At 35.7% G+C, this 24210-nt stretch overlaps 1 protein-coding gene across 4 annotated transcripts in view; it reads right to left on the bottom strand.

Annotated features, from left to right (window-relative positions):
* The window catches only part of LOC149801744 (uncharacterized), a 204032-nt gene that overhangs the window by 28164 nt on the left and 151658 nt on the right, over positions 1-24210 (bottom strand). For all 4 annotated transcript variants that reach the window (XM_089956068.1, XM_089956066.1, XM_089956065.1 and 1 more), the window contains exons 4-6: positions 18348-18533; positions 17364-17518; positions 13396-13552 (exon numbers count right to left, since the gene is read on the bottom strand). In XM_089956068.1, coding sequence (XP_089812194.1) covers positions 13396-13552; positions 17364-17518; positions 18348-18533 — 498 coding nt within the window. The remainder of the gene's footprint in view (positions 1-13395; positions 13553-17363; positions 17519-18347; positions 18534-24210) is intronic.

Genomic DNA, 24210 nt, shown 5'->3' with positions numbered 1-24210 from the left:
AGTAAAAATAAATTAATTCAGTAAAAATAATATTATTAATAAATAAAATTTATTAGGAACAAATTTGACAAGGTTAGAACTTTCTTGATTTTGACTACCAATACACGTGGTCAGCGTTGACTTGGACCCCAGTTACCAAAACTTTCATTTTCATTATCACCAGTAACGAAGTTACCTTGGATCGTTTCACCAGTAACGGGGTTACTCTCTGACATAATTTTTCTTAATAGTCTTATGCGAGTACTAATCGTTTTCTTTGCCTCATACTCGTGGGATAATAACAACTTAATTCTTTCTACGGCGGTAGAAAGAGGAACGAACTCCTTCACATGATCATCTTCTACGGTAGCTAGCGACTGAAACATTGCCGATTGAATCCGTTTCATGAGACTGTATTCAGATGATAGTGTGTGTGTCCCCATGGTTTTACGTTCTTGTAAAATCTCAAAGTCAGAAACTATTTTTTCAGGATTAAGTTCATCAGATATATTAATTCCATCTTTTTTTAATTTTTTAATAGCGACAATTACATCACTGATATTTTCATGGTTCATTATATAATATATAAATCTTTAAAATAAAAAAAATATCCCTAGAACACCTATCGAGTGTATTAGCGAGTTCGTCGGGATGTTTCAGGGACAGCACAGCCAAGAACTCGTAGCTTGCCACCGCAATCTACCAAGTTCATTAGGCAAATATTCCCTCTACGAGAGCCCCTAACCCGCCAAACAACGGTCTAGAGGCCCAAGAGGGAGGACAGCACAACCCTCATTAAACTCGTAGCTTGCCACCGCAATCTACCAAGTTTAGAGGATATACATATAACATATAACTAACTAAGGACAGCACAGTCCTCATTAAACTCGTAGCTTGCCACCACAATCTACCAAGCTTAGAGGATATACATATAACATATATACAATGAATGAAGAGCCCCTATCGAGTGTATTAGCGAGCTCAGATTATGAATGAAACGGCACTAACTAAGGACAGCACAAGGACAGCACAGTCCTCATTAAACTCGTAGCTTGCCACCGCAATCTACCAAGTTTAGAGGATATACATATAACATATATACAATGAAATGGTTATATACAATGAAATGGTTATATACAATGAATGAAGAGCCCCTATCGAGTGTATTAGCGAGCTCAGATTATGAATGAAACGGCACTAACTAAGGACAGTACAAACATATACGCTCAGCAAAATCACACCCACAATAATTAATCCAGTGGGTGATACGAAAATATGTATCAACCACAAGTCAATATTGTGGTTTGTGAATTTGCTGAGCGGAGGGGTTCTTGCGGTTCCCCCCACTATTATAAAAATCGCAATTATGCGCACCACCGACAAATTGTCAGCCATGGGGATTCGATCCTGGACCGCGAGCGTCACAGTCCAATACCATACTGATCGAGCTATCAAACATTGTTACGAACATATGTTTCGGAAGTTAATATATAGCTAGCTATATAGCTAAGGAACCAATATTTACAGTAAACAGCGGTTTCTGAATAATAACGGTTTCTGTATTTAACAGTTTCTGTATTTGTAGCGGTTTCTGTATTTATAACAGTTTCTGAATAATAACAGTTTCTGTATTTATAACAGTTTCTGAATAATAGTTTCTGTATTTGTAGCTAGTTTCCTAAGCAGACCGAAAATCAATAATAACAGTAGCATTAATGCACCAGTCAAAGAACTTTCCAGAATTGTAAGTTCAGTGAACACACAACTGCAGGTCAATTACAATGAGTAACGGTTTCTGTTTCACACACAACTTCCTACGGATCAATAATATTATCATGTGTTGTATGATGGGAAAATATTTAAAAACCATAAATAATACTTATGAGTCTAATGAGTTAGGTTCGTCGGCACTATACGATGTAATTAGTTAAACTGACTAATTACGATCATAAAAAACCAACCATCTACGAAGAAAACTATATATTACAAAGTAATCTCCCCTTAAATCAAAAATTCAGTAGTGTATGGAGGACCTACTGTGAAATAAATTAAAAAAATTAATTCAATGTGGTGATGATAGTTAATAATGTGGTGATGATTGTTATTGATACTGAAAGATGATTTTCTGCTTATATTTTTTCGAGAGAGCAGATCTGGTTATATTATCTGCTACTTTTTGTACTGAACGCGAGTTAATATCAAAATATGTCGCAGCCGCGTTCATAGACTGAAACATAATTACTTTACCGGTTTCTATGTTTGTAGAAATTACCCCCCTCTTTCCGATTGTCTTATATCTTCCTGTATTACCACATGCAGAGTTCACGCTTCGAGTGACAACACGAAGGTTGGATAAATTATTGTTTTGAGGATTTCCATCAATATGATCAATAACAAGACCGTCATTGATCAAACCCTTGTGACACTCGTATGTAAATCTATGACATAGATATCTTCTCTTTCCAACTGTAAATCTAAGATAGCCAGTATTAGAAACATTACCAACTTGTCTCTTCAACTTGCGGTGTCTGATGATACCATTAATATTTGATTCATAGTTTGTTATGACAGGATGTGGGACAAATATATTTTGCTCCATTATAATAATATTATATGTTTAAATCATTGTTTGTCTGAAATCTTGATATATAATCCTTCACGGATTTTATAGCGTTTTCACCGCTATTATTTTTTTTGTCATAATATCTTTTAAGCTCTCTGAACCGTTTCCCGCCGCACTTCCCACATAATTCTGTCTTTCCTCGCACTCCAATACCACACCGTAGACATGGTATTGGTCCTAGACTTCCTCGTCGTATGTTTTGTGAGTGCATCCAACAAAATTCCTTTCTACAGGATTTGTTGCATCGATTTACTGAGCCGATCATCAACCATCTACATTGGGACATTGTATATATATATATAATTTTCTTTATTTAAATATTTGTTTTAATTATATGAACGAGTTTGAGAGATTATCCCAAACTAGGCCTGTTAAGTATAAATTCAACCTTGACAGATTATCTTCTGACTTGCCAGTACGAGATCTGGTTGATCCGAAAAATAAAAGTTTGATCTCGAAAATTCACGACGCCAAGAAAGAATTTTACACGGATGGTGCATCTCATACATGGTCAACGTTCAAGATTATACGCCCTGACTCCGTCAAGGACGCTGTCACGGACGCCACAATGAACGACAAGCGAGCGGCAACTATCATTAACTACATCGCTGAATACGAGGGCAATCAAAAATATTTCTTCAGAGTAAAATTTATTGTATTAACAGAAACAGATAGTTGGATTATCCGTGACAAATATGATCCTGTCCTTGGCAATAATAAAACTATCATATTAAGTAAAAATTCCAGACCGGGTCTATTGACTGGTATTGATAAACCGTATTATGAGCGAGCGTATCCTGTAACAGCAGTTATTTATGGAATTTATGAGATAAATAAAAAACCTAACGTTGATAAACTAGCGCCGATGAAATTTTCAAGGTTAAATTGTGTGGCTGAACGAGTAATAGAACACTTTACAAACGCGATGCGTGGAAATGGATTAACTGATTTAAGGCGTGAAAAAATAAACTCGTGGGCTGATTCAGTTAAGGATACCGGTGCTACAATAAAAGATGTTGCTGAGTTAGGAAAAATATTAAAATTTCCAATAACTGTGGCGACAATAACGGGAGAAGTACTGTACCAGTCGAAATATAAATCGAAAGGAGCTCCAATAAATATTATCGATCATAACGCGCACGCATGGACTAACGCAGTAACAATATTTCCACGTGATCGAACTGTTAGATTTTACCCCACAGATATGGCTGTGGCAGATATGAGTATGTTTGATTTTATCAACGAAATAAGTAAAACCGATCCTGTATCGGTATGGTTATTTAAAAGTAATGAGGAGGGTGAATTTGATCAGTTTGTCAAACCGAACGGTGAAATATATCGCACAGAATCCCTCCATGACGAGATGAAAAATCTTGCGACGTTTTTACAGTGCAAGCACGCGGAAAATACTGACAAATTACTAACTAATTGTTTTACCGTTCCATCTGTTGCGGCTCATTTCGCCAGAGAACGAAATTCATGGAAACCAACACGATTTGATTTACTCGAGGACGTACGCGCAAGTTGCGTCGAATATGGACATGGCGGATTATGGAATACCAAATACAATTACAATGATGTTATTTCGGTTGATATGGTTGCATGTTATCCAGGAAGTTTTCTGGGATACGGAGATTGTTCTACGTACTTTGAAAGATTTGGTCACCCTACAAACGAGATGACGCGAGTGGCAATTAATGGACCATTACCTGATTTTGATCTGACTGGATTCGCCTGTATTGAGTCGTTCGAGTTTAACGAAAATCTTCACAAGATTTGTTATGTTTGGTTTGGCAGACATTTTTGTGAAAAACGTTGGGCACCTATAGTTTTGTTGCGATATATGCTAGATTGTATGATACTGACATCGTTGGTGGTCAGTGAGGCAATTATATCATATCATGCACAGACCAAAGTTTGGTTGCCCATGTCAGATTCTGAAGTTATTAGCGAGTTTAAGGATGATATTCCTAATAAACTCAAAACCGCAAAAGATCTTGGTAGAAAAATTATAGGTAAATTTACTCAAGGTGGTGCATATGATTATAAAAGACATCACGCACGATTAATTTTAGATGATGCCGAGTACGATTTTATAATCGCTGATACAACGGCGAAAAATACATTTGTAAATCGAGAGAGTGTTTATTTATCCGACGGAACAAAATTAGGTACGATCGTTAGTTACATAAATGATGTATCCCCGCAATATACTCATCTAAGATCTTCCATGTTGGCTTATGTTTCCATAAATTTATTATCGATGATTAATAGATTTCCTGAGACCGCAGTCAGAGTCGCAACAGATTCGTTTTATATTTCAAGTAAATATTTAGAACCTGTTATGAAATTTACAAGTAATGATGAACGATGGGGTTCGTGGAGAATAAAAAAGGAACTATTACACAATTATGTAGAATCAGCAGATGTTCCAATGAGAGATGTTTATCGTGAGGGTAATAAAATATCAGAAATGTCGAAGGCACCATCGTTGAGTGATCCAATAACTAGATATAAGACAGTATATCTCAATGGACCTGGTGGATGCGGCAAAACAACTCGAACGATTAATGTTTTTAGAAATTCAGATATAATCGTGCTGACACCCACACATAGACTTGCACGTGAGATGAAACAGCGGCAAGTACAATCATGTACGTATCATAGTTTCTTTCGATGGCGCGGAGATACATGGACTCCTCAACGGATGGGAGAAAAATATATACCTAAAATAATTATTTGGGACGAGATATGCACGGTGTCATTAGATACATTAAAAATGTTTCTTGATTGGTTGTTGACGAAAAATACCGCTATAATAATGTGTGGCGATCATGGTCAACCTCCGCCTTTTGTTGGACCATCTCCACATGATTGGTTAAAAAATTTCGTTGATTATTACGAAGAAATAGATGATGATCATAGAGCTCTTGATGCAAATTTGAAGGAGTTTAAAAAATTAATCAGATTACAATCAAACAAAATTCAGTGTGAAATATTACGTGGAGTGATCTCAGAGACATCAATGAGTGATTTTTTGAACTCATGGAGACCCACCGATTTGATCGTAGCAAGTAGAAAAATAATCAGAGACGCTTTACAACAACAGTTATTTCAGCTACATAAAGAACAATATTCAGAACTACCCGTACCGTTGTGTTATAGACCATCAGATACACGAAAACAGAATATTAATGTTGATATTCCAGGACCCTTGACAGAGTCAAGGAAACAGAATCTCGTATTAAATGATATTGTCGCCGTTGATATCAGTGTGGTCGAAGATGCATTACGCGCTGACAAATCTCCATGGGTGTTGGGATACGCTATGACGATCCACTCGTCACAGGGATTAACTATTTCTGATACACGAGTCTGGATTGTAGACGATCGCATCGAGTGGTCAAATTTAGTTTATTTAGCGGTATCGAGGGTCAGAAATATATCTCAATTACGTAGAATTATAATTCCTGAAATCGTTGATAAATTTAACATCATCGATGATGATATAATAAGAAAAAAATTAATCGGATACAAACAATCTGACAAAAAAAATAAACGCGACTTTGATCTTGATGTTGAATTTATTACCGAGTTAAAACAGCAGCAGAACAATCATTGCACCAGTTGTAATTGTATAATGTTATGGCGATATTCGAGTAATGATTCAAGACAATTTACCGTAGATAGAAAAGATAATAGTCGCGGTCATACACGAGAAAATACCATGTTAACCTGTCTTGAGTGTAATCGACGTAGAGGCGCTAGTTAAGTGATCGAAATCACCGAAGTGATCGCGGCGGTAGTTGTGTATCCGCGGGAATTATTTGTAGTTGTTCACGTGTAAATCCACGTTGAGGAGCGGCCGAATCTAATCTGTAGATTGCAGGTCTGGAAACGCCTACATTTCTTCCAGTGGATCTTGTCACGGTAGATATTTTGTGTGTGGTAACACTCCAAATAGGATCAGTTGCTCTCGCGCTACCACCTTCAAGTTCACCAGGCTCATATAAATATCTGACTGTGACATCACCTAATATTTTTTGTTTTCCAGCATCTTTCCATTGTGTTGGTATATTTTTTTTTGTGACCGCGCTAATGGGTTTCATGTTGGTTGTTCGTGTGATCTCATTATTTAATGCAGCTATCACGTTTGGTAATCTTGCAACCCATTCACGAGATCTCTTATCCTGAATAAATTCCCTCGCGTATTGATATCCAAATAACCGCTCAGCAAGTGTTCGATTAAATCGCTCAACAATTGCTTGATCACGGTGAATTGCAGTATGACCTCGTCGTATTTTGGTATTATGTTGTTTCATCAACGATGATACTGGACCAAGAAATTCCTTACCAGGATCAACCTGTAGTAGCTGTGGCCATCGTAGACCACCTTGTGGTCCGAGTCCTCGTTGATAAATTCGTTCAAACGCATCGGCTACTTCAGATGATGTTTTCGCCGATAGCGGCTCTGCTTCTTTATATCTACTTGCAACATCAACTACGGTTAGCGCGTATTTGTACGTTTTTCCACGTACAGTATCATGCGGTAAAAACAGAATATCAGCTTGATGAACTTCATTAGGAACACTGACATCGAAATACGAGTACTGAATTTGTTTAGGACGTGGTAGATAAATTTGCCATATTGCTTGTTTAGATAACCACGTTTTAGCAGTAGAATGTTTAACCGATGCTGCATCAGCGAGTTTACCAATTGCTGCTTTGCCTCTCCAGTATCCTCTCGGTGAATAATAAATTGATTCCATTATTAATTACCAGCCCCAATCGCTAATTTACCTTTCATCGAGGATCTTACTAACCAATTAGCTAATGATTCTCTAATATTTTTATTTTTTATAGAATTTAATGAATGAATTAATTTTACATCTGCAATATGCCTATCTTGTAGATTTTTACTTTTATAAGCTACATCATGAGCATGACAAGCTCGATCAATAGCATTTATTGGTTCCTCGCCTGGTTTTGGTTGATCTTGATCATCGAGCCTGATATCAAGTCTGGTACCAGGACCGCAATAATTATATCCTGGTAGATGTTTTTCTCCGCTGTATTTAGCCCATGGAGCACCTGGAAACTTTGACATCAAATTAGCAATATCACCACCCCGCTTATTAGGTAAAAATGAAAATTTCTTTCTACCGCATATAGAACATTTTCCACCGTACGCTATTTTTTTGTTTTTTGTTATAACTGTAGCTAAATCAATAGTTGGAGTTTTAACTTTACAGCGTAAACAATATAAATTCATGTTATAATATATATGGATATAATTGATTTCTCAGCAACTCGGCAGCGAGAGCCAGTTAAGCATCATCCTGCGCTACCGAACTCCATCAGAATGATTATCATAGGACCATCTGGATCGGGTAAGACGCAATTATTACTTAATCTGATAATGAGATGGTTGAAATGGGATAAGTTGTATTTAGTAGCACCATCCGTTGATGATCAGCGATGTTATGATGTACTTAAAGATTTCAATGAAAACGCGCGATTACTGGATGAAGATAATGATGTTATAGAGTTTATAACCGATATTGATGAAGCACCATCCGTAGATTCCATAGACGGATTTATTAATAATTTAGTTGTATACGACGATGTGATGCTAGATAAACAATCAAATCCAGCCAGAATATTTTCCCGAGGTAGACACAAAAATACAGACGTGATCTATGTTACTCAACGATATACACAAATACCAAAAGTGATCAGAGACAACTGCAACATTTTAGTTGTGTTTAATGGCGTAGACACACACACGTTGCGAAATATTCATCAAACTTGGTGTGGTGGTGACATGGATATAATTAAATTCAAAAATTTCTTCTCACGAGCGCAAGCTACTCCGCATGGATTTATAACAATAAATTTACATGATCCAAGAACAAGATATCGTGTGGGTATTGATAAAATATTTGGGTAACAGGGGTGATGATAAAATTAAATTTAATTAAACAGATATCATTAATATAATGAACAACTGTGCGTGGCTGCGTCAAGGAACAACAGATAAATGCAACAAAAGGTGCCGTGGAGAATACTGCAAGAAACATAATTATCTTATAAAGAAAAATCCTCATGCTGGTCCACGAAGATGTGTTGGATGTAACAACGGCGTTAGAGGATTATATCAGATTTGCAAAAATTGCGGTGGAGATCGATACAGAAGTTTGATGATATATTATAAACACAGAAAGAACATAAATCCCAAAATAGAAAAACCACCATCAGAACTTGAATATTACTTGAAACATAGAACAAATTCCGAAGATTCAGATGAAGATGAAACAGATGAAGATTCCCATGATTCAGATGATGATTCCCAATATTGATAGCAGCAGAGAGGGGCGTCTACGGTTCTGTTTGGGACAAACAATAATCGTAGACGTGGTAATTGACCTCTATGAGTGGTCACTATTTTTTTTGGTAAAACACAAGGGTGACCATTCCCCTAAGTGGTCTGTTCACCCTCTCTGCTGCTTGACCACAAAGAAAGGTCTTTATCTTTTGTCCAAGTTTCGGGAAAGGAATAAATCTTATTCCTCCATTTAGACAATCTGGGTATCAACTGTCAGAATTACAAGGCTCCCACTGACTTCCATTCACCCTTATTGATGGAGAAATCAACGAATCATTGCAAAATTTGTAAATACTTATCCTAATCATTTCATTATTGCCACAAGCAGCATGTTGGAGGAAAATGGCGGACAAAAGCAATGCCTGTAGGTCTGTCTAACTTATGCTTGCTGATTGGTTAAATGATAAGCATGACTGACAAGTGGCAATAGGTCATTGATGTACAATAGGCACCATTTTCATTTATGACAAACTCCGTATCATAAGACGTTTATTGGTGAATATAAACATGTTAATATGGCCATGTATTTGATGAGGAGTAGAGATAACAAGAATTTAAAGATGGCTGCTGTGGTGGCCATATTGGATGTATGATCGGCAGTGTTTTCATTTAAGACCAACTGGACGTCATAAGAAGTCTTTTGGGGAAAACCCCAAATCAATATGGCTTTTTACTCAAAAAGAGTTGTTATAACAAGATTATTAAAATAGCTGCTATAGTGACCATATTGGATGTCAGACTGTTAATAGTGAAAACTTAATGCTGATATGACCTTCCTTTCAGCAGGAGCAGTGAAGGATTTTCAAGATGTCTACCATGGTAGCCATATTGAATGTCAGATTGGCATCATTTTCATTTATCACCAACTAGACATAAGAAAAATTCTTTTAGTTAAAATCTAAGTGTTGATAATGCCAATCCATTCAGAAGGAATAACATTTTCAAGATAGTCACTGTGGTGGCAATATTGGATGTCCTAGCAGCACCATTTTCATTTAGGACCAACTAGACCTTGTGAATGTGTGCAACAATTCAAGGTAATCCTTCAACAAGTTTAGGAGAAACAGTGATAACAAACTTGCGCTAACAGATGGACAAATGCCAGGCAACATAACTGGACAATGGACAAAAGACTATCCCATAAGCTCTTCTGGTCTATGACCAGTAGAGTTAAAAATGTTCAAAACCTATAACAAGTTTCAAGTGTTAATTTTGGAAGGCATCATGGTATTATCTTGAAACCAGAAGAAATCCTGCAATTTCTTTTGTTCAAAGAAAATCTTATCTATAATATGACTGGGTGAGGGATTGGGGATGTCCAAGATTTCTATAACATGATTGGGTGAGGGAGTGGAGTTTCCTAAGATTTCTATAACAGGACTCGGTGAGAAAGTGCAGATTTCCAAGAACCTAATCCCACATACCGTACTTCATGCAAATTCAAAACAACTGCAGTGATGGCTCATTCTGATGAACTCTAACTTAAATGAATAACTACTGTAATAATCATTATTTATGACTGCTGAAGATCATAGTAAATTTTAAATGTTATGTCTCATTTTGCATCAAATGTTCACATCTTGTATCACTATGTGTATTAAAACATCAAAAGTACTAATGTGTCTGTGAATCACTGTATAATAATAAATATATAATAAGTGTATAAATACAATTATGTATATGGAACATTTCTGTAGCAAGAACAATGAAACAAAAGTCCCTTGAAGGGACTAATGCCTAATGGCCAAAAAGAATTTCCAGGAATTCAAGATAATATCTTTGTTTTAAATGTTTAGTGTTGAAATTATCTGATATACTTCGTAGTGACAACACAAGTTTACATTTACCTGCTGTGGTGGACATCATGGACTTCAGAATGGAACCATTTTACATAGAGGATCAAGTAGACAATATTATAAGTCTTTTATTATTACCATCCATTCAAGAGGAGTAGTAACAGAAATATTTCCAGACAGTCATCATGGCAGGCATACTGGATGGCACTATTTTCATTTGGGACCAACTAGGCATCTTTTAATGCAAAAACCCCTTGCCGATATAGCCATCAATTTGGGAGGATTGGATATAACAATGTTTTTCAAGATGTCCACAGAGTGGCCACACTAAATGCTACATCAGCATCATTTTAATTTAGAACCAACAATACATTATAAGAAATCGGCCAGTGAAATCCCAAGTTGATATGACTTTCAATTTTGGAAGGCAAGCAATAACAAGTTTTCAATATGGCTGACATTGTGGCCATAACAGCTGTCAGATCTGGACCATTTCCATTTAAGACCAACCAGACACCAAAAGTTGTTTGGTAAAAGCACAATGTCAATTTGCCAGACAGCTAGTGAAGAATCAAAAAAAAAAAGATTTTCAAGATGTCCACTGTGGTGGCAATTAGAATGTTACCATTTTCAGTTATGACCAATTAGATATAATATTGGGTAAAACCCATTCTAAAAGTAACCATTTATTCAGGAGTAGTGATCTCAAGATGGCTTTTATGGCAGCCATGTGTTTTTGTTATGTGTTTAACACTATTTATCAGCACATGATGGTCAACATATGGCGACCAGTGTATTTGGTGCAGGAAGAAACTGGGAAAAGCCCACGAAGAACCACCAATCCAAGGGAGGCTTTTTTACATACCCACATTGGTTGAGGACGAGACTCAAACATGTGAAAGGTGCTGAGATGTCAGTTATATTCCTCTAACAATTAAGTGATTCGATAGACCATTTATTTACAGCATCTTGCTGTTACTCACTTATCCCTTTTTTTTTTTATCTTTCTCTCCCACTTTGTTTTAGTTCTCATCCCACTTAATGTCAGGGGTGAAACAATATAACTGTCTCATGTATCAAAATGATTTGTGATACACACAGCCCAGATATGATACATTTTTGATACACATATCAACTTCATGGTCTTTTCATCCTTCAAAGGTCTGTCAGTGGTAGTGTGGTGCCATTTAAATCTGTTGACATCATGCCTGTATAGCCAGGATGAAGATTACAAACACACATAGATTTATCATCTGTTAATACGTCATTCTCATCCATGACAAGATAAAAAAAAAAAACAAGTTTTACAACATACTACCCATTAGTTGTCAGTGATTTCAATTATTTTGGTCATTTCAGACTGTTCCATTTGATCAGATGCAGGACAAATTTTGGCCACTAGGCCCTTTTGTTTTGTACTACATGAACGCTTTGAAAACGTCTCATTTGATGTCATCACTTAAATTTAAAAGGTTACAGTGTTATCTTCAAAACAGGAATAGTGTACTTTCCTCATGCAAGTAAACGTTTATCTTGAACAAGTCTGAGTCTGGGAGCAGAGATGACTAACTGCTAAATCCATCACTTTGTATTTACTACTAATGCAAAAACAACTGCCGCTGCCATCTGTACTCATTTCTATCAGTGAAAAAGGAAATTATTGACAACACCTACACCCCATCTACAAATTAAGAGAAGGTGCCTAAATCTCTCTAATTTAGTGCTAATGTTTGTTTAATCCAGTAATCACGTTCAGGTACTATTTACAATGTAAAATGATACATTTCAAACTTGTTCCCCATGTATGATTTAACGTATGGTGATTTGATAGCTGCTTTTGCACAAAACTTGTTTGCTTTGTTTCTATTTGGATCAAGTTTTGATGCAATGCTTCCAGTGTCATGTTGTGAAAGTGTAGCCTGCAAATTCAATCCAAGCTGACAAGATATGAAACAACAGAGAAGCTTTGCATAAGAATGGTTATTAAATGGTAGGTAATGTATTTAAATCTCACCTGAAGAACCAGTGTGGAATGGCTTCTTAAAGTGGATACATGTCATCTATGGATTCATGAACATGCTGATGGGATAAAATAATAGGCATGGACTTGGCAGGGTGGGGGCAGATTAGAAACAGTGCAAACAGTAGTAATCTGCAGAAGGCAAGTGGATGTTGTCAACAGCTGTTTTTATAAAAGTGACAGAACAGGTGCACTTGCCAGCAACAGCTGTCTCAGACAAATTCTCAATTTAAACAATAAAAAGGTAAGCAACTAATTATTCACTACTTCTGAAGATTAAAGTAACTTGTAAAGGGCAAATATGATTCTACATCTCTTGTATTGATATGGTAAAAGTACTGATACATGGATGTATTGATTAATCAGCTTGCCCTTACTTCATGTGCCAAAAATCTGATAAACGTAAATCTTGGATGTTTATGATTACTGGACTCACGAATTATAATGCTACCAATGGAAGACATAAAGTGTACTGCCTTAAAGTGTGACTGCAACATAATTATGTATATTACACTTGCTTTGTAACTGGAACCCTGTCATAATGAAGTCTGTAATGTCTGTTATTCATAGACAAATATGGTATGTAACTAACCTTTTTTTTCATTCTGCTGCTTTCTTCTTTATAAGCTGCAAGCTGTTTTTTCCATTCTTCCACATTGGCTGTGCTTTCCTGTAGAGCTGCTGTCAGTCGAGCATTATTGTTCTTCAAGGTCTGTAACTCGACCTCCCACTTTTTGGCATTGGCTGAACTGTAAGGCAAAAATATATGATATAGTGGTCCCCGACTAATACAATTTTCAATATCAGTATCTGAATTCTTTTAAGGTAAATAAGTACTGATGCATGAAAATACTGCTGTGGATCCACACCAGGCTAAAATGGCCTGTGGGAAACAATGGCTTGTACTTTGTAATTAAGACTTCCCAAAATGGTATATTTGGTATGGAAACACTAGACCCACCACCCCCACATACATCTTCAATCTCCAATAATGTCTTTCATTGTGTATAATATCTGCATCAACCTAATTCTACAATAGAGGTCAAGCACGTACAATGACAACTACGAGACTGTCTCACAAAAAGCTTTCATCATCATGAAACTTTCATTACACTGAGTGATTGTGAACATTTCAATTTGGGATTGACAGCAAGACAGATTCTGGTAAGCTTACATATGTCCTGGCAGTATGAACACAACTTACCCATATCATGCATATAATTGTACCAATTTCTAAAGTATTCTAACAAAAATATATGTACTACAAAGCAGCATAAGATACCCTGAAAATAAACCATTATCTGATGAATTTTTCTGCAGTACACACAAGATGGCATGTGCTGACGTAGTTCTAACAGTTCCTGGCCTAAAATTTTTGACGAGTAGATAGGTTATCCTTTGTACAGCTAATGTAACAGTAGACACGATTATAAGATATGAAACCTACTTAACAAGAAGACTGACGAGAATGTATTTTATAGATTTAAAAGAGTGCATAGAACGTTAATGTATACAGTTCTCCCTTGTTATAACACGGTAGTTGGAGTCAATAACTGCCAAACATGTTATGTACTGAACAGCAGTATAGCGAAAATTATTAAAAAATCTTGAATGCACTTATGTGTGTGTGGGGGGTACACAATGCCACTCAAAATGTGTTCCCTACAAGCATTTCAGGCAAAAACAACAAAGGCCTCTAGGGGTTAATGAGTTAAAAGTGATTCTAAATATTGTAATCACTTTTTAAAAAAATGATTGAATCTAGGATGCTCTTCAGGCCAATGCAGCTATGCATTAGTTATGAGATCACAACCACATATTTACCACTTCTAAACCCATTTTGCAATTAAATAAATGAACATCTATCTTTTAACAAAAGCACTGATTTGTTAATCAATGAAATATATCATTTTCAGTCCAAGACATCAGTTACATATGTACAGTATGCTTTTAACAATTCTAGAACATGGAGAAACAGAAGAAAAAAAATGACAAACTTACATACATGTATATAATCCATTAAAATCCAATGATGTCCAAAACAAACACATTTGTTCACAAAAAGTACTAATAGAATAAACACTATCCACTCACGTGATGTGTGTCTCCTACTGGAAGTACATGTATTTTGTATTTTAATTTTTTGGGACCAGATTATCATTCTTGTTTCTTTTTTTAAAATTCCTTTTTTAAGCAAAGTCTTTGACATTTCTCAGTTGCATTAGTTTCAACGGCTAAATTCCTGGCTTTCTAGCCACATCAAACCTTGCTCGAATGCAAATATGGCTTCGGAAACAGCATTCTGTTTTTCCAATGGCTCCTCCAGGTTAGTGACAACAGTAGATTCCAGCTGAGCGGGATCAAAATTCTCTCTTTTAGTACCTACATAGAGCTGGATGATGCCAGCATCAGTATTACATTGTGCTCATGAATTTTAATCCAGTGTCTGAATGGACCTTATTCGTATTGTAGCTACAGTATGCAATGAACATCTGTCTCTTCTGGGCTGTACTACAATAGATTATACAAGGTGGCAGCAAGTTTAAAAGACCTACCGCTGCTAATCCATTCTGTGATCTGCTTTCATGTGTCAATAATCACTGGTCGAAAATAAGCTGGGCTTCTGTATAATCTGTCAGCTGTATTTACAGTCAGTGATCTATGGTGTAGTGATAGTGCAAAAGGCAAATTATACAATCACATGTAGTCAAATACAACAGATGACATGGGATCGTGTAAGTCTTCGCCAACGTCACAAACTTGGATTGTTTTTCCTTATTGGTTGCAAAACATACTATGTGGCCTTTTTCATTTGTTGGCGGCATTGTTGGCTGTTTAAACTTTTATATACAAACATTGGTTTGGAGTGCAGAAATTCAGAGTCCCCATGAAAAGAAGCCGCAAACTGGATATACAATGGACTGAAATTTATCATTTGTTACATCATAATCCGCTTATCCTGATATCTAGCATGAGTTCTGTATGTTGTGAAATATCTGCTTTTTTGTTGTTGACATTTCTGGTAATGGAGATCAACTGGACGAGGTATTGTCTCATAATTGATCTTTCATCAGATTTTCAGCCGCTAGCTAGTAATTAATATATTTACAAAGACTGACATTTGTATGTGGATGGTAAGTAAAATTCCTCTACTTTTCACTCAGAATTAAATCCCTCAGAACACTAACATTTTGTGTAATCATCCATGTCATCAGAACACACGCGTCTCTATCGTCCGTTGACCCTTTGTTAATTTTCAGACGCATGCATGGAAGGCAGCATCATGCTGCTACCACAAATGTAAAATAAAATTTTTAAAAAATACATCTTACTTATTGGTTTATTCAGTAGGCATGGAGGGATAGTAACTAGAATAGTCTAAACGACAGCCAATTCCTTTTTAAAAATGTACCCAGATAAAATAGTTTGCTGAAATTTCAAAGGAAACAGATTACCTTTGAAGCACCGACTGTTATGAAAACGTACTCAGCAAATGGAAAAAATACATCTCGATCATGCAATACAATTATTTGATGTTGCTGCCACAATAAGAATGTGCATTCATTTGGTTCTCCAAAGCTGTCCTTTAGCGGTGACTTCAATAGCGCATGCACCCTTCATCAAAGAAAGCCAAGTACAATCTTTCAATAACAGCAAAGAACTTTTCTTCAAAGGAAGCCAGTACCAAACTTAAATAAAAGTAATGGAATCTGATGGATTTTTGCATTTTCCAACGTGACTGGAACATGTTAACTGTGCTGTGAAAGTTTCCTTTTTGTAGGGAAAAAGTTTATGCTTACGAACGCTACCAATGTCGGCTTAAAACTCAAACTAACTTTTACCGACTTGGAACGTACTTTAAAGTAAATGTGCTATGTCATTTGTTACGTGATTGTGCTATGTTTTTCCACAAAATTCAGACCAATATGACCTGTTACAAAATTAATGAATATTTTAAAGATGTGTGTGTGCATATTTTTGATGGAATCACTTGTATTGTGGATTCAGTGTATATGATGAGGTTCACAGGTGAGTACACAGTGTTGATACGCTATTCATACTATACATTAGACATTTATATATAAACAGGATTCACGTATATGTACCAATTCATGGTTCTCTAAATAAAGTAAACTATTATATTATGTCTTCTCTGTTTTCACTACAGGTGTATTTCTCATTTAATATGCATCAATTTAAGATGGTAACTGTGCCGACGAAGCACATATTTTACCGCCCGCATTTATTACCCACCCACCCCCACAATTTTTTTGAGGGTACATTTTCTTCAGCTAACTGACTTGGTTGCATATAACATGGTTCAGTATATAACACTGTCAGGTTTTATGGCTCCCAACTACCGTGTTATAGCGGGGTCACACTGTATCTATTTTTATTTAAAATAATGGAATTGAAAACAAAGTTCAATTTTAGGTAAAAATTTAAATATTTTATGCAGAAAAACCAGGTAGTGATGAATGTATCTAGAACTAAAGCCTGAACCAAATTTTGAAACTTGTGGAATTATAATGACAGCATCTATAGATACAAAATACACACCTCTGTGCCAGTGCCAATTTCAACTTGTCATTTTCATACCGCAACTGAGCATCACTCTGGCCTGTTGGTGGTGCTGCAGCATCACTGTTTTGGGCAGGGTTGTTAAAGGAATTCCTTCGTTCTCTCAGGTTGACATTCTCTCTGGACTGTTCACCCTGAGAAAATAAATTTTAAGATAAGGAACTTTGCATCTGGTCTACTGCCATATTAATTATTTGTATGGGATTCCATATACATTTACTTGAGCAAGATTTATCTTCTTAGCAAACTCTTCCTGCAAGAGACTCAGCATTCCTATTAAACACAGGCTGATGCCAATATTTTGGGTTTAATGCTATGAAAGAATCTTTTTATTCATTGTATTGAAATTTGCAAGTGTTGATTTATTTCCTTTGAAAAAATATTTCAGGTATGCTATTGTTGCCATGTTGTCATTTGTTGCAAGTCCTATTTTAAATATCTACAGTATGTTTATGATGTTGCAACACAATTGTGATGTCAAAATGAAAATGGTTTTTGCACATCCATCTAAAGTGACTATACAAAGGTATATAAAGGAGTACTGTATGAGGCAAAATGTCTGCATGCAGTCTCATGTATGCTATTGTTTGCTGAACAGAAAGAAATGGAAAAGCATTCATTCATATATAGAAACAGTCATTAATAAAGTACTGAATGTAAATGCAAAGTATACACAATTTCATGTTGCATTTTTTCCCTAATCATAATTTGCTGGCAAAAAATAAACTTTGCAATCATAAGGTTTTTCTAAGACACGCTAGTAAATATTCACATACAGTATATATTCCATTTTATATAAGGTAAAACTTGTATTTCTGATGATAATATTACAGGTTAATAACAGTCATTTATAATACCATGAAACAAGAAGTGAAAAGAAAATTTTGTTCATTACTATTAGTCAACAAAGATCATAAACTTAAATGAATAAATAGCTGAGAGCTACATTCTGAAATCTCTAACCTGCATTGATGTAAGACTAGAACTACGTGTGTGGAGAAAATTTCGGGCAGGAGACTGAGGTGTAGACTGCGACGATGGAGAAGGACTGTCATCATGCGACCCATTAATTTGTTGCACGGAATTCTGCTGTGCCTGTTGTTGTTGCTGCCGTGTCAGTTCCTTTACATCTTTGAACTTTTCAATAAACTGGAATGGAAGAAATATGGCTAATGAAACTTGATTGAAAAGATGATAATTGAACATAAAATCTAATTACTAAATATTTTATAAAAAATTTAAGTACTTACAAAAAGGTCATTTTTTCAGCGTCTCCTTTAATTAATTAAGTGACTATCTATACCAGCTTAAAGGTTGCATCCAGCAGCAAACTGTAGCCACCCAGATTTGTTGCCACATTATGCACTAGACGATCTGGTCTATGCAGTGTTACAACAAGTAAAACAAGTTCTATTGAAATACAGCCTTTTGTAATACGAGAATTCTTTAGTAAGCTTGTTTTATATGCCAAAAGTTTTGAACATTTTAATTTACGAAATCTTTGTCGAACTATAAGCTACATCAACCCTTTTTTTATGTATACACTGTGCTTGAAAATCAGGATGGCTCATTATAATCAACACTGAATTTGTATGAACAATCAAAGCTGGAACTGATCATAATATTGAAGCATATTGGCAAAAGATGTGTTTCATCATCACCAAAAATCAAGGTAACACTTGTTATCACTTTATCTTGTCAATCAAAAGCAGACTGAGAGTGTATGCCTCTTGTTTGTGCAAATACCATGTGCAAACTCCATTAGCTCTGTTACAGGGCATGAATTGTATAAATTGAAAAGAAACCTTTAACCTGAATGCAGTCAATGATTACACAGAGGCTGTTAGTAGTCTCAATGAAAACAATAATTATCATGCAGAAAATAAATCAAGACTACGGAAATCGTGACAATGAAATGTTGGTCTTTTATCTGACTAAATCTCTGATACTGATTATCCAACAAAGAAACAATAAGTAAACCTAATCATCTTTGACTTTTACTGCATTAAAGTATTTATTTAACGCTTTATTGAGTTAATTAATCAAAGAGACTTTGATATAATGACAATTGGGATATCCCACAACTGATATCCACTTGTATTATACAGAACCTTTGATCTGTCAGTCATGTCTGACACACACACACATTCTTGTATTTGGTGGATATCGAGGACTTGTGTATGGAACTGCATACCAAGGACATTTGTTCTGGCGATGTTAGAGCAAAAACAAATAATATTTGAGGCAGAAAATTAATAGCAAATGGTGATGTATCAAGGAGGGAACTGTGTTATCAATTTGAAGGAATATGAAATTTAGCAATGCAAGCGAGGACACACACATTTACACAAATATTCTGTATAATCCGTGCAATCTAAGGATGCACGCTATTTGACAAAATCATGGTGACCATGGACATTGATACATTATGACCAACAAGGACATGTTTGCATGTATAGTCCAGTCTTAACAATCAATAAGACCAATCAGGTGGCCTAGTGATTAGAGCATCCACCTCGGATGCAGGAGGTTGTAGGATTGAACCATGGCCGAGTCATAACAAAGACATGAAAATGGTACTACCAGCTGCCTTGCTAGGTGCTCAGCATTAAGAGGTTAGTGTTATGACTAGTCGGCCTGGTGTCAAAATAATGTGACTGCGTGGGATATCACGCTGCACGTCAGAGGTGTAATGCCCAATGTTTGACATCTCTATAAACTGCAGACATCATAGCGATATGACTGAAAGATTGTTAAAGCTACGTTAAAATCAAATCTAAATCACATACTAGTATTAAGTAACTGTAACCTCCATACGGGTTTCATCTACAACTGTTCTTTAGGGCAATTACATTATTATTTGAATATATATCTTGTTGTTATTGACTGACTGATGAATTTACTGCCTGACTGATTGTCTTGCAATTAGACTTTAGTACGACATAACATGCTTCGGACTAATCCACCGCTCTGGTGATCATACTGTAATAAATTTATAGCATGCCCATTTGGTTATAGCGCCTGTTTTAAGGAATTCTTAGATTTGTTTGATTACTTGTTTGATTATTGGAACTCGGTGCAATGGAAATATTCCTAATCCCAAAATAATTAGCTAATTAGTAGGAGCAAACGTCACGGAGTGAAGTGTTATTGAGTTTCCATGATGTCATGGTTGACTTTTAGTGAATTCAGGTCAAAACCTCATGAGTCTCCCTGGAGTAATATAGTTCCTATTAAAACCTAATGGTGTACATTGGTGGTGTGACTGCAGTGGCAGTATTTATGGTAGGAGACCGGTAAATTACACAAAGGAATAATCAAGAAGGGGCTCGGCAGATACCGCTTATGTCACCATGGCGGCAAATGTGATGCTATAGTTTCTACAGCGTTAACTGCTGACGGTACAGAAAGTTGATGAAGAGAAGCCATGCAGATGTGCAGTTGATAGATATTTCGCAAGTTTTGAGATCTGGTCTTGCATTGATTAGTGAAAAATTTATGTATAGAATGGACATGTCAGGCTTTCTAATTTACAACTGAAGTTGTATAGAAGTCTTTGGAAATTTGGGGTAAAATTAAGACTTCTAGCAGAATCGCACCAGGGTTTGACACTGCTCAGTCAAGCAAATACCACTGGCTTGTAACAATACTATCTGGCTGGATCTGAGCATTTACGTCAGGAAACTCACCTTATCGGCAATGAATATTCGCTTTTTGACAAAACAGAATAACATCTTCACTGCATAATACGTGTACGAATCTTCTCTTTCTTTCTTTCTCTCTCTCTCTCTCTCTTGGGCATGTGCAGATATAAAGTTGAAAATAAGAACACATGTTTGTGTTAGCCATATTGTGTATTTCACGGAGACTTTTTATTTTTCAAGTAACTTTGGTTGAATAAATCGATGATGCATACAACATTATTTCTGTTGTATTCTGTATAGTGTTTTATCTCAACCTCAACACAAAGAATAATGATAGACTAAAACATCGATAACAACAACAACAACAACTTATCTATGTTAACTGAATTGAAACCTCCTAAATAGCTTTAAAGTTCAGTAATTGCAGAAGTGAAGAACAGAGTTCTATGACAGTACATGTATGTATAGAGTTAGTGGATGGGGATAATTTTCTAACATCTTTTTACAAACAGTTTATCCTGTTTGATTGTTTTGGAGCCATGAATGAACAAGAATATACTTTAATGGTACAACACTCTCTTGGTTCACTTTCCAAATCACTTAGTTTAAACATTTGCTAATTCAAGGTACCACGTAAAGGTGTTTTTTGTATCACTGATTGGAAGTTTTAAACAGTTTTTCTCCCGCGTTGCCTTCTGTATAAAACATACCGAAAAAAGACTAAATGAGCAAGAATATTACAGTCTAAGGCAGCTCTAAATAAATGTTCTGTTAAGTTATAAATACAAGTTGGTCCAGTAGAACATCCTGAGTGTTTTGGCTATTGTTAAAAAGCAATATAGATTGATGCCTTGTTTTTACATGTTGTGTGTTGTTTTCAAATAAGACTTCATTTACAACAGAACTATGGATACAAATATAATTCATGATATGTTCAGCAATGTCATCAAATCACCAACTGAAGCAAGCATATACATTTAATAGAACATTAAATGCATTCAAAAGTTTATGATTGCTTTCACGTGTAGTTGCATGATAATGAAAAACATACTGCTGTAATTAAAGGTTTCATTCTGGGACTGATCATCTTGATGATAAATGTTTGACCTCTATATAATATATTTATCTTTCTATATACTTACTGAAGTTCTGTGGATGTAACTTTCAAATTTGGTTAGTGACAATTCGATCTCACCTTAATGGGATTTTTCACTTGATTCACATCTGTTCTCTCCTGTTTGAATACTAAGTACGCAATTGATGAAATAGGGGCAGATATAGATCATTTAATAATCATAAAATAAAGTTTGCATATCAAGGATGTCTTTTCAATATCTTTACGTGTGTAAAATCTCAGTACGTTTTTAACTTTACAGATGGGTCGGATAATTAGCAAATTCAGTACAACTCTACAATGAATTCATGCGTATTTCCAATAGCATTTTGATGTCCTTCTTTCGTACTTGTCATAGATTTGTTTGCCTGTATTGGACGTGTATGGTATGAATGTATAATGAGTTTCCCAGCACTACTGTCTCACATGCATGAAATATTAATAAAAAATACCAAGGACTGTTATATGCACCAGCTTATCTTCTTATAGTTTAGCTAAGCAGTTGGCATCTGATTCATGGTTCTAAAGGGAGCTAATACGTTTTTGCAACAGGTAATTTGATAGCGGAGATCACTGTAAAAGTTTTCCACTGGGCAATCGAGGACATGGTTTTAGGCTTGGGGACCTTCCTACAAATCAAGATTTGATGTTTTTCAAGGCTAAAATAGAAGCAAGATTTTACCATTGGTGTGTAATCTCATGAATGTCCTCAGTTTACACCAAATACAGATGCACACACACACACACACACACACACACACACACACACACACACACACACACACACACACACATGGCATAAAGAGTAGTTTCTGAAAAGAAGTTGTGTAAAGTGTTATCCCTTTTTTAAGTAATGTTCACCATATTTCATTTATAGAAACTCTGAAGGCCTTTATGCCAGGATGCTCTCTGTAGAGTTTTGATGAAACTGGTCCAGGGGTATTTCAAAGTTGAAAAGATAAACCAGTGATAGAAGATAATGGACAATACACAAAGCATTCTATAAAAAAAATCATAACAATGAGCTCAATTAGCATCATGGCTAGGTGAACTCAAAACAATTTAAAAATGCCAAAATTTACAGGATGCTGAACATTTTATTGCACTGTCCTAAAAATAATGACAATTACAGATAAAGAATAGGGAATTATACCATCCCTCTTAAGATAATCTAACTTAAAATTTGTCCAGATGTATGTGATAGAAGACCATGTAGTCTTCTCACTCTATATAGCAAGATAAGTGTACACTGCTGGTTGCCATTTTCTGCTACATAACTTTATATGCATCAAGACAAGTGTACACTGCTGGTTGCCATTTTCTGCTACATAACTTTATATGCATCAAGACAAGTGTACACTGCTGGTTGCCATTTTCTGCTAAACAAATTTATATGCATCGAAACAAGTGCACACTGTTGGTTGCCATTTTGTGCTAAATAAATTTATATGCATCAAAACAAGTGTACACTGCTGGCTGACATTTTGTGCTCCATAACTTTATGTGCATTGAGACAAGTGTACACTGCTGGTTGAAATTTTGTGCTAAAAAATGTATGTGCATCGAGACAAGTGTACACTGATAGTTGACATTTTCTGCTCCATAACCTTATATGCATCAAGACAAGTGTACACTGCAGGATGACATTTTCTGCTACATAACTTTATATGCATCAAAACACGTGTACACTGCTGGCTGACAGTTTGTGCTAAATAAATTTATATGCATCAAGACAAGTGTACATTGCTAGTTGACATTTTGTGCCAAATAAATTTATTTGCATCAAAACAAGTGTACACTGATGGCTGACATTTATGCTACATAACTTTATATGCATTGAGACAAATGTACACTGCTGGCTGACATTTGGTGCAAAATAAATTTATATGTATTGAGCCAAGTATACACTACTAGTCAACATTTTGTGCTAAATAAATGTATATGCATCATAACAAGTGTACGCTGCTGGCTGAAATTTTGTGCTACATAACTTTATATGCATTGAGATAAGTGTACACTGCTGGTTGATATTTTGTGCTAAATAAATTTATATGCATCGAAACAAGTG

The sequence above is a fragment of the Sinohyriopsis cumingii genome, chromosome 4 (genome assembly GCF_028554795.1).
Source record: "Sinohyriopsis cumingii isolate HCF-2022 chromosome 4, ASM2855479v2, whole genome shotgun sequence".
Classification (NCBI taxonomy): domain Eukaryota; kingdom Metazoa; phylum Mollusca; class Bivalvia; order Unionida; family Unionidae; genus Sinohyriopsis; species Sinohyriopsis cumingii.
The sequence above is the reverse complement of the archived record's forward strand: the minus strand, read 5'-3'. Positions and strand labels throughout refer to the sequence as shown.